Genomic DNA, 14,699 nt, shown 5'->3' with positions numbered 1-14,699 from the left:
ATCTTAGTGCCCCTTCAGTGTCTGTCCACTTCAATCCCGTGTTATAGCAGAAATAGAGAGAGTCAGAAGGGAGTGCAGGCAATGCCCTTGATGCTATTGCAGTCAGTCATTTCACTATGATTCCTTCCTGGCATCCAGGTATTCACTGTTACATTCATGATTTTGGAACTGGCCAGTGTATAACTGTCTGAGATTTCATGGGTTTTGTATGCTAGTTCAGTTTTGTATAGAGCTGCTTGTTAATTTACTGACAGTGCACACAAGTGAATGTCAAAGATGCCTGACTTTCAAGGTCCAGGATGTTGAAGTGTAGGGATGATTGTGGGAAAGGAGAAATTGGATAGCTACAGAGACTGGGAAGGGTTCACTGAGGTAAGATGGCTGTGAGGAGGTGTTTTGGGGGATGGGGAACAAAAGACTGTTTTGTTACTTCATTGATTCCTAAAGAACCATCCAAAATCTGTCCTCGCAAAATGTCCCTGAGAAGGAGCCAAGCCATATCTAAACAGTCCAGTGTGGATATGGTGAAGGAGCAATTTTTCTTAATGGATTTAGTGAAGTAGGCTTCCTTTATTTGTCTGTCAGATCACTCCCTACTGATGAGTATGAATGTGTCTGTTAGAAGAGACTGCGTGCCTGCCTTCTTTGCAGTAGAGTATAATGTCTTTGTTTTGTTGGAAAGCTGTTGCCACAGTGTATAGCAGTAGAGGGACTTGTGTTTGTGTAATTGTGTGCTTAAGTCTCCAGCCTTTGTTATGGAATGCTTTTTGACATGGTTGAAGTCTGTTTCATGGTTTGGGATTCAGCCCCGGGAGGGTTCTGGGGTGAATTCCTGGAATTAAGTAGACTGTTTTTGTAGTTGATTTAGGTTTTCCCTCATGTCACAGTGCTCAAGTGTGACCCACTGGTTTAGTCTTAAAAAATAACTTATGCAAGCAAAGTCAAGGTGTTTTGTAATCTGAGTTCTGCTTTCCATCCAGGTGCGCACAGTTGAGCTGCAATTATCATTTAAGTGCTCAGTAGGTAGTTGGGAAAAGAATACCTCTCAAAAATGCTGCTAATGCTGATTCATCTAACCAATTATTTGATTAACCTATATAGAAATCTGAAATAAAGTATAATTTCATTATACTCTGTAGCTAATGTAAGTAAATGTTCTGGAGTATATCTGATATGTTCTTTCAGGGCTGATTTTGAAGATGATGCTTTACTGGTATGGATTGTGCTTTAATTGAATCTTGTTTCTTTTCACAGGCCTCTCAGGAAGAACTGAAAGCTGCTTACCGACGGCTGTGTATGTTGTATCATCCAGACAAACACAGAGACCCAGAGCTTAAAACACAAGCTGAGCAACTGTTTAACCTTGTTCACCAGGCTTATGAAGGTCAGTGAAAGTCTTAGGTTTGCAAAAAACATTTTCAGAGCAGATATTGGATTGTTTGACTCTTGAATTTTCGAGTGGAGGAGCGTAGAGAGAGAGAGCAAGATTCCTCGGTATTTTTAAGTATCATGGTTAATTCTGTACTTTTCACTTGGTGATGCTATGCAAAATCTTTCCTTTTTTAAAAAATCTAAAAATGCCCTGTGAATAAGTGAAAGATGGCTTTGGAGAGCGAAAGTTCTATTCTGAACCAGAGTGGGATGTGGCTAAGTATTTATGTTTTTTAATCTCTTACAAGTAAAAACATCTTTTTGAAAATAAATTGTGTAGGTTACAGAGCATGGCTAAACTGGATCTGTTTCATTCACACAATGTAATGAATGCTTTTACCACCTTGTGTTTTTATGCGCTACTCTTTGTAGACCAGGCAATCAGTGAAAGTTACTTGTATGGAAAGTATGCATTTAGTGGCTTTAGTACATTGCACTAAAAGAATTAAGTATCACATAATAATAAGAACAGCAATATGTAGGCATATATAAGATGCATAAGCTCTATTCTGTGAAGCAGAAGACCTTGTATAGGTTTAAATTTGCAGTATGATCAGTGACCACAATAAAGAATCTTTCCCTTATTCTCTGTGCACCCTCACTGAATTTTTCACTGAGCATCCAGAAAACTCAGTGTGTACATCTGTAACTTTCATCAGATCCTAGCTTGGATAAACAAAACCAGTTTTATCTCCAACAAAATCACTTTTTATCAGAACAGTGTTGTTCCCAGGACAGTTTTCCTCTTTCAGTGCCAAGCCATTTTGTTAGTAAGAGAGCTGTTGAAACTCACAAGATCTTTTATGGTTTTTAATAATGCATTCAGTAAATTTTTCAGTGTCTGGTTTTGTTTAGACTCTTCAAAGAGCTCAACCCTGAGCAAAGACCAATGGAAAGTTTTAAAAAGCCATATTAATTTTTTTCTTTCTGCAGCAGGGTCCTGAGTGTCCATTTGTCATCATCCACTCAGGGTTTTCAGTGCTCCTTGCTTTTAAGCAAGAATTCCCATACTTTCTAAGGCCAGATTGTAGAAGGCACTAGTGACTTCAACCTCTTCCACCCAAGGATCTCAAAGCATATTAAAATCATTTATGAATTTAGCGCCCAACTAAGTAAAAATGGTTGGCTTGTTACAGGTGTTATAACTGAGGCATAAAAGTGCATTTGGTGTTTTGTTCATTTTCACAGAAATAGTAGCAGACTTGGCAACAGAACCAAATCACGTCATTCAGCTACGAACATAAGAACTGCCATTTACTGAGTCAGACTATAGGTCCATCTTGCCCAGTATCTTGTGTTTCTTAATGGCAGAGAGTGGATGCTGAAAGGGAGAGTGACCAGGGTTACGAGTAGGGTTTTTTCCATTGGTCTGCGCTTTCAACATAACTTTTATTTCCTTCCTTCTCTAAAGTCTGATGTTGATGAGTAGTCAATGATATAAAATCCAACTCTGTCAGCATGGAAGTTTCTGCCGAAAGTAGCTATGACCATTATAGACCTGGCTTTGCTTTCTATGTAGATTATGTTTAGAATTAGGTTGCAGGGTTTAACTAGCAGTTAGAGAACTCACTATAATTTTTGTAGATGTTATTTAGTGAGTCATGAAAATAGTTGTATAATTAGTCAGGTGAGTATGGGTAAAGAAGTTGTTCACTTGAAAAAAAAATTTACAAAACAAAGAAAGCTTATCTTGTATCTCACTGTACAGTTTTGCCAAAAAAATAATTTTAATGGCCAGTGGTACAGCCACAATGTAGTGGATGATATATTTGCATAGGTGAAACAATATATTCTTTAAAATGTAATTCTACAGTCAGAGGCAGATGGACTGAACCATTTCTACAAAGGATTTGATTGAAACTGTTCCTTTCTAATTATATTTTATTATCTAGGTTTGACTGAATTAGTTTTGTAGTTGCCTGTTTTATTGATAGAGTTTGCCTGCAGTGTTTTTGGAGATTTGCGGGGAATAACTGAAATGGAAGAGAATTAGAAGCCAATAGGAATGTTTTCTAGTAAAACTGCTGCAGCAGCAAACTTGATGCCTGGTGGCTTAGCCTAAAGGGAAGCAAAAGCAAAGTGGTGAATAAATGATTCCTTGTTAAATCCCAGAGATTAGCTGAAGAAATTTGGCTCCTCTGTTTTCTGAATGGTCAGCATTTCTTTCCACCATTAGGCTTGAACGTGGGTAGAATCATTTATGTTGTTCTTAATTAGGCCTTACAATGTATGGTACAGCGTATGGAGATTTTCACTAAAAAAAAAGAAGCACTGAAGGCCATGTCTGATGATGATAGAGAGTGGAAACTCAGATGCCTTCAAAAAGAGTTATGTTTTAAGGCTTATTTTGGAAATTCAGAGAGTGAGTTGACATTCTGTAGTAAACAGGTCTAATGGCAGGGTCGGCTTTCTCTTTGAATTTCCAGGGGGTTTTTGGTTATGTTTGCTTGTTCAGCACCAAATGTGTGCATGGTGCTTTACATATGAACATTTATGAAAGATAAACAAACCAATACCCTGTGACCAGGCAAGTAAATTAGTCTTTTGAAGGCAATTATGAAAAATACTACTTAAGAGGGTTCACTGATTTCTCCGTAGTTAAGATTTGAAGCTAATTCTTCTTTAAAAGTTGCATTTTTTTTAACTTAGCCCTACTTCCACCCCTCTCTGTAGCACATCTGTAGCAGTCAAACCTAAAGTATTAGGAAAAGATAAGACTCAGGAAAGTTTGGAGAAAAGTACAGGAGCCTGAAGGAAGGGTTACTTTATGGCAAGCACATTGAATTATTTTACCTGAAGATTTTACAAACTTTATTAGTTTATAGTGCCAAAATGGGTTGACCTGTAATTTCCAGCTGTGTTTTCTTTTATCTTTTGTGGGGGGAATTTTTCTAGGAGTTTGGAGTTCTTATATTATAAAAGCCTAAGTCTGGCTGTCTGTTGTCACGCTTTACTTACACTCTAATTGGCTGTCTTGGCAGCCAATCAGAGTGCCCTACTCACATGGACAGACAGTGGAGTACCGCCATGACAGTGGGGACTGGGCCAAAGGGGAGGCAGAGGGGGACAATGAAGACTGGAGTGGTGCCATAATGGAGGTGATGGAGTGGGGGGTGAGGCCGGCAGTGCTGGCTTTGCCCCCCTGGGTCTGCTCCTTGGAGCCAGGGGCTAGTGCCCCCTAACAACAGCCGGCAGGGAGGGGAGGTGACGGAAAACAGGGGAGGGAGGGGAGTAGGAAGGGGGTGGTTTATGGCCTTTCTATACAGGTTCATGCAGGCATAGAGAACATGCAGGTTCTTTATATGCAAATTTGCATATAAGGAGGTCAAATCTAGTCCAGCTCCCAGCTCAAAGCAGGACCATCCAGATTCGTAGATGTTAGGGTCGGAAGGGACCTCAACAGATCATCAAGTCTGACCCCCTGCCTAGGCAGGAAAGAGTGCTGGGGTCAGATGACCCCAGCCAGATGCCTATTCAGCCTTCTCTTAAAGACCCCAAAGGTAGGGGAGAGCACCACCTCCCTTGGAAGCCCATTCCAAGTTTTCGAATTCGCATAAAGCCAACCCACCTTACAATGTAACAATTAGGGATAGGTTCCCATGGTGGTGAAGGAAGGAGCTGCACCATGCTCTGCCTGTCCCCACTCTCCTCTGCTCCTGGGCTGCGCCGTGCCCTGGTGTTGGCTGCTCCTGGGGTCGCTGCAGCCAGGGCTGGTGTGAGTGCTGCACCCCACGCTGCCTGGGGCTCCGGTTGTCCTTACTCACCCCAGCCAATGCTGGATCAGCTCCGGGAGCAGCTAACACCAGCTGCCTGCACCAGGGCATGGTGTAGCCCAGGAGCAGAGGTGACGGGACAGGCGGAGCAGTCAGTGCAGCCCAGCGGCTGCAGGCAGCTGACAACAGCCACTCATGGGGCTGCTGCAGCTAGGGCTGGGGTGAGTGGGGCCATGGCCCTTTCCCCTCCCCCCCACAGACTTACCTGCTTGGGCGGAGGAGGGAGGGGTATCTATGCTGATCATATAACAGTGAATTGACCTTGCATATAATGAATTATGGGTCTAAATATACTCATTGCATAAGAGCAAATTTGCATATAAAGAACCTGCATAAATCAAGGGAAACCTGTAATTCTATCACCCTGCAGCTTGTGTGTGCACCCTGTACGGTGCATTCCATTTTGAATGCCTACTCTCAGGACTTGATAAAAGCTGTGTACTTATCAAACATAATGTCAGCAGTGCTCATTAACAATACTTATTTTTGTGATGAGGTACTAGCAACCCCCAAGCTTCTCCTTGTTTTCCATACTTCTAATAGTTTGGACTCTGCTGCTAGACAGCTAGTCAGCACTGACAGTCCTGCTACTTAAGGAGTCTTGTAAGCAGCATTATCAATGCTGTGGTATTAGCAGCCCAAAACTAACTCCATTCATTCTGAAGGCTGCTAATAATTATTTTTTGGATCTGCTATTAGCATTTGAAAATGCGGGGAGATGGTAGCTATGAAACTCACTAGCTCCCATGGCTTTTAAGGCTGCTTGAATCAGCCCTTCCATAGCTGCTGCTCATTTATTCTAAATTATTGGTGATGTGTAGGAGGTGCATGTGCACCTCCTGAGATTGGCCATGCACCCCCTGGAAGGCATGAAACTGGAAGTGCCACGGGAAGTGCACTCCTGGTTTTGTCACAGGTTTGGTGATGGGCCGCTGGAGGACCCCTTTCCCCCAGTTGGTGATGAGCTGCTGCTGCCCCCGCCCCGCCATCGGTGATCTGGTGCTGCCCCCACCCACCCACACTCAGGAGGCACCAGTCACCCATGCTGTAAATCAAGCAGTTAGTTTCAAGTAGACCAACTGAGTTATTGTGCAGTTAGCTAAAGTACAGTTAAGTTACCTAGTGGACAGAGAGGCTGAAAGATGATTTGAATATAAGTAGTTTGTACATTTAGTGGATATGTAGATAACTGAAGCTTGTGGTTACCATGTAAGCAATAGGCACAGGCTCTGTGTGATGCATTTAAGTAAATTCTGCACTTTCCAAGTAAATATGTCAATGGAGTACACTGTTCTAGAATCTGCTCATAGTTCTACTTCATCCACATACCTGAGGTCAGAATTGTGCTTTCTTGTTAGCTGTTAATTTCTCTTGCTGCTGCTTCATCTGAGAAGCACAGTTCACGTACTCACAGGTTTCTTTTCTGAAGGGATTTGTGCTCTGCCAGAATTGTTGCTGTAATCTCATCCATTTATCCCCCTTTGGGGTTTGAGTATTTTTTAAATGTTCTTGAAAGTACTTTGAGCCTTTTGGAAAAGTAAAAAGCAAGGTAGGTTTGCACCTTACAGACTCACCAAAGTAGATTATAGCATGCTGTTAGAAAAAAAAACCAGAGAAAATTATAGGACTCTTGGCATTGGATCCAGTACCTGACTATACACTAGTCTGCTGTGCTCACCTGACCAGAGCACAGCAGACTTCTGCATTCACGGAGGAATGTTGGAAAAAAATGTATTGAAGATTCAAATAGTTACATGTCTCTTCTTTTTATATTTTATGTAAAGGCAGATAAGATGAAATCTAGTAGGAGTTGTTGTTGACTGTTATGTTCTATAACAACTGTAAATGTGACTAGGTGTAGATCTAGGAAAGCATTTCTGCATTGGGGAAAGAAACCTATCTGTTTACAGCTGCTGTCCAGTACCTGCTGTATTTCAAATAATTACCAATAAATAGATCATAATTAAAGATGAATACTTCTGTGCTCTAAGCTGGTTTGATTTTAATTTGCAGTGCTTAGCGATCCACAGACGAGAGCAATCTATGACATCTATGGAAGGAGAGGACTGGAAATGGAAGGATGGGAGGTAAGACAAATTCAACACCAGAAATCCCACGAAGGGAACTAATTCTGGCCTCATCAGCAGGGATCCAGAGAAAAACACAGATTTCCCCTTTTACTCGAGGAAAACACGGATTCCTTATTTTAATGGAGAAACCCACGGATTTTGCCGTTCTGCAAAGAGGTCTCTGCAGGCTGGCAGAGTTCTAGCCTGCAAGGGGCTGGGGGGAGCAGGAGGAGGGTGGTCAGGTAAGGAGCGCCATGTGCACGTATACGCACATGGCCGCCAGGCAACCTGGAGAGCAGCTCCCACAGGTAAGATTGGGGGAAGTGGGAGGAAAATTAAGACCCCCATAAGGAGGGAGTTGGTCTGGGGCTGGGGCCGTTGCCCAGCCAGGCAGTGCATGGTGCCTGGTGCTGGAATGTATGGCTTCAAGGCCCTGGCATGGAGCTAGGCTGGGGGAGCTGTGAGGAGGGGGGGATTGAGGGGCACCAGCAGGGCCAGGGGGCTGTGGGTGAGGAGTGAGGGGCCTGGACCTGCATTCTGTAAGCTAAGGGGGCAGGGAAAGCACTGATTTTCCATGATAAAAACCCCAAAATCAAATATCAAACTTTATAGGTATTTAGAATTTATTTTATTTTATTGTATTTTATTTTAGTGATTGAGGCACTGGTAGGCTTCCAAATTACTTTTAGAATTGTAAATATGTCAAGAAAACATTGTGTTCAGCTGATATAAAATTGTGGCCGTTCATTTTAATCATGAATTTTGTGGGGTTTATCAGAGAATTTGTATTTTTTTTTATCAGGGAAAACCAGGATCCCTGCTTATCAGAAATACTTGCCTTTGTATCAGAATGTAATGACAGCTTGATGGTAGAAGTATATCTGTTTGAAGGCACTCTAGTCATTTTTTCTCTCTCTCTTTTTAGAATGTCATTGTATATTTTTCAAGTAATGGGTGTTTCTTCCTTTTTTGACAAGAGTACAATAAATCTGAGATTCAGAGTTCCCTAATAAGATACTACCATGAAAAGCAATGTATTTGAGAGACAATTATGTCATCAGTGTCCTTCTAGTCTTATGCAAGCATCTTTTATCCAAAACTCTCTCCATATCAACTAGCCTGTGAGATTATAGGTGCCTATGTGGAAAAAAAATAAACCTTTGAAGTGCCATGAAAGAGGATGTATCCACTCCTTGCTGCTTGTTGCAAGGTCTCCTTTGCTGGTTTCTGCCTTGCTTGGCTGATAACTTTGTGCTAGTTGCTTAAAAACTTGTGGTATGGGTTCAGTTGCATGCCTAGATCAAGACTGGTGTTAGTGGATGGAAAGTTAAAGGAGCAACCAAGTGTGGCATCCCACAAGTTTTGGCCTTAGTATTGTATATCCAATTTCAGTGATAGGAGCCAAATCTTATCCTTTGCATGACTGGTACAAATCTGTTTGGTGTACTAATAATTTATGACATGGAGGTTAAACTAGTAAATGTTGGGTTTAAATTAGCATAGGGGATCCACGTGCAATGTTGCAAAAACTTAGGTCAGTTGGTTCACCTCAGACCAGATCTCCTTCTGCAATGTGTAAGCCCTACCTGAGAAATTAATTAACTTGGCTTCATTTCCAGATTTTTATTACACATTTCTGTTGCAGATTTTGTATATTTTTGTGGTAACAAACCATGATGATTTAATTTGCAGCCTATTGATGTGATACCGTCACCAAAAAAAAAACCAAACCTAAAATCAAGAAAAATACAGAGCACAGCAAGGAAAAAGTTCTGTAATAAAGATAATTAATACATATTTTTTACACCAAATTTGTGGTGTAAAACTGAGCGGACCAGTCAGATTCTTGTATACCAGAATCACATTCTAGCATTTAATAGCACACTGTGAGACAAGGTGTACACTGAAAAATAAAAATGCCTTTGCACAATATCCAAAGTGCCTCCCTAGGTATCAACTCCTGAGATATATCAGGGCTAATATACTACAGATAAAATGAATACATTACTTATATGTTAAAACAATTTAACTGAAACCAAGCTCGTTTTATGTAGCAGACAGCAGCAGCCTTCAAGGAATTCCTGCAGGTGGATGAATTGTTTAATATAAGTCATGTCCTGCATCAGTAATAGCTTTCACTCCCGGGAGGCAGCAGCATTACCTTTAAATAGCTGCCAGTATTTAAGTGCTATTAAATTTTTCTGTCCTTTTTTTTTTTTTTTTTTTCTTTCTGTACAAGAAGTTTGTCTATTCTGTTCATTTACTGTAAAAGACTTTTTTCTTTATGTAGAGTCTGAGGAGAGGTGTGTGTGGATACTATGTGCTCCTGTGACTTGGGGAACGAGTTGATCAAGTACATTTTGCTTTTGAGGAGTCTTCTCCTTACTTTAAGCTTTTGAGTTGTACTAAATAGCCTAAAAATACAATAGGCTTAATAGACCCTCAAGCAGGGTGTACAAGTGCACATTACTGTGAACACGTTTCATGTGATGAAGACATTCTGCATTTCACTTGATGCCTCATAACCAGGCTTGGCAGAATTCAATTTGTATCGATATACATCAATTTCACCTGATGCTCACAGACCAATGAAAAACTATTTGTCAGTAATCATCAAAATTTACATAAAAGAGATGTTTAAAAAAAAAAAAGCTGGGACAGAGGTAAGGAAATCCAGGGCAGATGTTTCTGTGTGCGTGTGCATAGATGCGTGTGTAAACATGCATGCACACGCACGCAGTGGCACTGCAGGAGCTGTGGACTTGCCAGTAAGGCTGTGCTAGGAGTAGGAGTTGAAAAGGCAGGGTTGGTAGCAGTGGAGAGTGTAGTGCTGCTGGCTGCTCACTCTGCCCAGGTTCTAGCTGGGGCAGGGGCCAGTTTCCTGCAGAACCTGTCCCAGCATCCATGGGAGTTTGACTTCTGCCACAATCACATAGGAACCAGGCCAAGTCAGACTCCGTGTGAGTTGGGCCCCTGCTCTTGCTGGGACTTAGGCAGAGCAAGCAGTTAGCAGCACTGGGCTCCTGCCCCTCCAACCCCACGTCCTGGCACAGCCTTACTGGCACCACTCCCAGCTCCTTCAGTGGCCACTCTGTGTTCTAAATTGATAACAATCAAGAAACACCCCTAATTTCATGCAATCCTGAATTTTAGTCAATAAAAATTGAAAAAATGCTTAAAAATAAACATTGATTTTTTTTGCTGTTGAAATAAAAAATATATATATAAAAATCAAATTCTGCCAAGCCTACTCAACACGGTTCAGATCTATACTGCTGTTTTATATAAATAAATAAAATGCAAGCCCATTGCTTAAGTGTTATGTGCTGTTTCTTGTGCATTTGATGCAGTCACCTTTTTCATAGATCAGTGTTTGCATGTGTGTGTTTCTGGAGAGAGTCTGGGGTCTCCAAACACATGCGAGATGCAAAAGGAATGAGAGAAAGCTGGGAGGGTACTGGGGAAGATATGAGGTTCTAGCCCTTCAGTGAACACAAGTAAACCTTTTGTCAATTTGCATAGCATGCTTAGAACTATTGAAGTGGCTGCATTATAAATATCTAGGTAGTTCACCTGCATTGCAAAAATTAAATATTTCATATAACTAATAGTAACTTTTGGTGTATCAGTGTATTAATGTACTAATACATTAGTATTAGAATCTTAGCCTTTTTGGTTTTTATTTGTTTGTGTGACATGTTATTTAATTGCACCTTTTGTGCTGTATTGATTATATGGAAGCTTCCTGCGTACATGTGTTTAGAGTGTAGATGAATGGAGATTATTACTGTTAATTTACAGATTCCCAATTGCAGATAGATAGTATGGTTTCATTTTATTCTCAATAGCTGTATCTAATGGTCCATCAAAAAAAACCCCCAAACCATACTTAGACTGAACACATACGCATAGAACTGTTCTCTTCCCCATGTCACAAAACTGAGAGAAGGAGAAAGTAGTTTAAAATTCCTAATTCAGGCTTGCAAAAGTAATGTGATAGGACTTCTCCACAACAACAACAAATCTTGCCCCTTTTTTGGTCTTACTAGTATTTACCTCATCCCAGCCACCAGTTTTTTCAGCCCAGATTGGAAAGGCAGATCAAATACTCAGCTTTCTCAGAAGTATTCTTAGGTCATGTTTGTGATTTCCTGTACCTCATGTTTAATTAAGTTTTGCCTTCTTCAATGGTTTTTTAATTTGATATATAACATCTAGCACCTTAGATTTCTAGGCAAGATGCTGTAGAAAACTTGCCCATAAAAACTATACAGGCTGGAAATACCTGATCATCACACGATGGATTTTCCTCCAGATATTCCACAGCCCAGTGAACCCAGGTAGTTTGAGGCTGGATGGATCTGAAAACTGAGACACAAGAATCCAAACTTCAGACAAAGTTGCTTTCTGCTTGTACCATTTGATTCTGTCTTATTTTGTTCCTAAGCCACCTTGCACATATTAAAATTCTGGAAACGGTTATAAATCTGTCATTTGAAGCCATAAACTTCCATACCATAAAGACTCAATTTTAGTGTCAGCTAAAGTGCTATATAAAACTGGGTATTATGCAGATTCTAGTTAGTGATGTCAAGTCTGTTTTGAAATGTCATTGTAGCACTGCCTTCTCTTTATTATGAGCAAGTGTTCTTTTAGCAGAAACATAACTTGAAGCCTGCTTCAGAGCTGTCTTTTGTGAGACTGCAGAACAGAAGTGGGGGAAGCCTAAAAAAAAAGATCTGTGTCACTGTTGACTGTATTCAGTGAACAGATCAGAAGAAACTGAGATTGGTTCAAAGTGCACCCCCATGAATTTATTCCATTTATCTAGGCCAAACGAACTGGTACATTCAATCGCAAGAGAAATTCTTTGGAATTTTGAAGGAACTGAGGGAAGCAAGGAGTGTTGTCCAACAAATCTCAAGGGCTAAATACAGACAGTCAAGAAGCCCCATGCTGAATCAGTTCAATCTTTGTAAGTTTCTCTGAACTGCATAGATTGAACCAATAATAAAGTGAAATGATGTTCGCTTTTGAAACAGGAAAGGCAGCCAGACACCTGCAGTGGCCCTGTCAACGTTCCTTGGAAGCATCCATTCTCTTCTCAGTCAGCATCTACTATCGCATGGTCACAAGCTGAGACTGGCAGTATATCCAAAGATCTCTTGTATGAAAAACCCTTTACAGGAAAAAGACCATACAGGTGTCCTTATCTCTAGTTCAAAGATGTTTGCAAGAGAGATGAAGGCAATGAACATCAAGCCAAATGATTGGGAGAAGATTGATGAGGCTTGAAGTGCTGGGAAACAGCTTAAGTGTGGAATGAAAGCTTGAGGAAAGAAGAGCCCAACATTGCTGTCATTGTCAATCCCTTGATTTGAGGAAGATCTCTACTATGGCTCATTGATGGGTCTTATGATGACTTAAGAGTCCAATCCTTGAGCCACATATTCATCCACAGAAGGTTCAGGTCTTTGCACAGGAGAGAGTAGATTTCAAGCTGGGATTTGTATCATTTTCTTTTCTCTTTCCTCTCTCCTCTTATTTGAGAGCAAGACGCTTTACCTTAAAACAGGCTGCTGCTTGGTTGAGGTTGTGGTGACATTGGTGTTGGTCAGCTGCCAGCTCCTCCCAGCTCTTGATGTTAGCATCCATTTGCTTGAGGCATGCCTTCAGTGTGTCCTTGTAGTGTTATCTCTGGCTACTGTAAATTCTCAAGCCATTACTAAGCTGAGAGTAGAGCTCTTGTTTTGGGAGTTGAGAATTGGGCATCTGCATACCTTGTGCTCATGAATTACCATTTAGTTCATTGGGCTGGACCCCAGCAGTTGACAACATTTCAGGCCATGGTGACTTCACAGATCAGCATTGTTCTATCTGTGTGTGTATTCCAGATACCCCCACAAAGGATTAAAGTGCTAATTAACTCATACTCTTGACTGGAAGCATGTATTCTTGTCATGAGTCTTGGGAATCCCCCAACAATTTATATGCAGATGAGGCACGGGGCATCCTGGTTCCAGTTCGCCTCATGGAGGATTGGGCCACACTAAACGCATGAAACAGACTGAGAGAGAGGGGGCAACAGAGAGATTTTGGGTGAGCTATTTAGAGCTGTGTTTGTTGATGTTTGCCAGACATTTAAGGCTGGTGAAGAAACAGAAATAAAGAAAAGTACACCTTAGTTGTGAGAATGGAGAGGAAGCTAAAATGTATGTAGCATAGTAGTTTGCCATGACTGGAAAAATTGCTGGCACTGCGGGGAACTGTGCTCATTGGGACTACCCATTCAGGTGGGCTGCACTAACCTAGCCTTGTAGGTTAACATTAGTATGGTTGCCCTGGCAGGGGAGATGCCACGATTGCCACTATGATGGAGGTAGTATTGGTGGTTTGCTGTACCTGGCAAGGGAGATCCCCTTCTCCCTGACCTTGAATGGCTGTGTGTAGTTGAGGGTGGAGACTTGTCCATTCTGCTGTGGGCAGGCACCCATAGCCCTATAGCCTCCCAATGGGAGAATCTTGGCTACACACTTTAACCAAAAGGCCAAAGTAGCAAACTAGGGAGAAATCCCCCATCTCCATAAAATAAAGGCGAGCAAGTCTTGGGGGCATTTGAATCTCAAAACCCAGGCTTGGGTCTTGCATATAGGGTGCCTGCCATAGATTTAGGAGTATTTGAAACCCCAGGACAAAAAGTATGAGCCGTGTGTTTTATAGTCATGCTTGGTGTTAACTGCATTTAATGTAGCTTATAGTTAGTTTCCATTGCTGAGCACATGCTGCTTTTGGCCTCTGTTTAATGATAGACAGTGTATATGACAAGGTTTTCTAGTATGTGAATGTAACACAAGGAGCCTTTTTTCCCTATGCTGATTGCAGGGGGAGGGAAACCTTGTCTTGTATTTGAGTAAATGTGGTAAAATGTGGTGCTAGGCCTCTAAGTAACGCTTCTTTCTTAGTTTCCAGGTGGTGTTTAAGGTGTTAACTTTAGCAATGATGAGTTTCAAGTGCTATGGGGCTTCACTAGAGAGAACCTCTTTCACTATGTCTGTCATTAACAGTGCTGCTCAAGCTACATGTATATCTGGCTGTACCAAGAGAGGCTGTGGACAGGGCACTTCCATGGTAGTCTTTGAGTTTGAAACTCTTCACCCTCTCACAGCCACTTTGCCAGATTTGTTAACTTTGAGGGAACAAAGCATTGCCTGACTTCTCTGAGGCATTTAAGAATTGTTTGTGGATGCATAGATGGCAGTTATAAATGTATAAGTAAAAATATTCAGCATGACCTACTGGAGAGACAGTGGTTTTTATTATTTGTAATGTTTTTTTTTAAATGGGATAAAAAGCTTGTGACCAAGAAATGGTAATTTCATTACAAATATAAATAAAGTAATAAAAACTCTATGGCATGGAACACTTA

The 14,699-nt window shown here is 41.2% G+C and overlaps 1 protein-coding gene across 1 annotated transcript in view; it reads left to right on the top strand.

Annotated features, from left to right (window-relative positions):
• DNAJC11 (DnaJ heat shock protein family (Hsp40) member C11) overlaps positions 1-14,699 on the top strand; it is a 69,111-nt gene that overhangs the window by 12,950 nt on the left and 41,462 nt on the right. Inside the window, exons 2-3 of the mRNA XM_090024002.1 lie at positions 1,255-1,384; positions 7,218-7,291. Of these exons, the coding sequence (XP_089880128.1) occupies positions 1,255-1,384; positions 7,218-7,291 (204 nt within the window). The remainder of the gene's footprint in view (positions 1-1,254; positions 1,385-7,217; positions 7,292-14,699) is intronic.

Source organism: Crocodylus siamensis, chromosome 12, assembly GCF_052110815.1.
Source record: "Crocodylus siamensis isolate JL-2025a chromosome 12, ASM5211081v1, whole genome shotgun sequence".
In the NCBI taxonomy this organism is placed as follows: Eukaryota; Metazoa; Chordata; order Crocodylia; family Crocodylidae; genus Crocodylus; species Crocodylus siamensis.
This window is presented reverse-complemented; position numbering and strand designations above follow the sequence as displayed.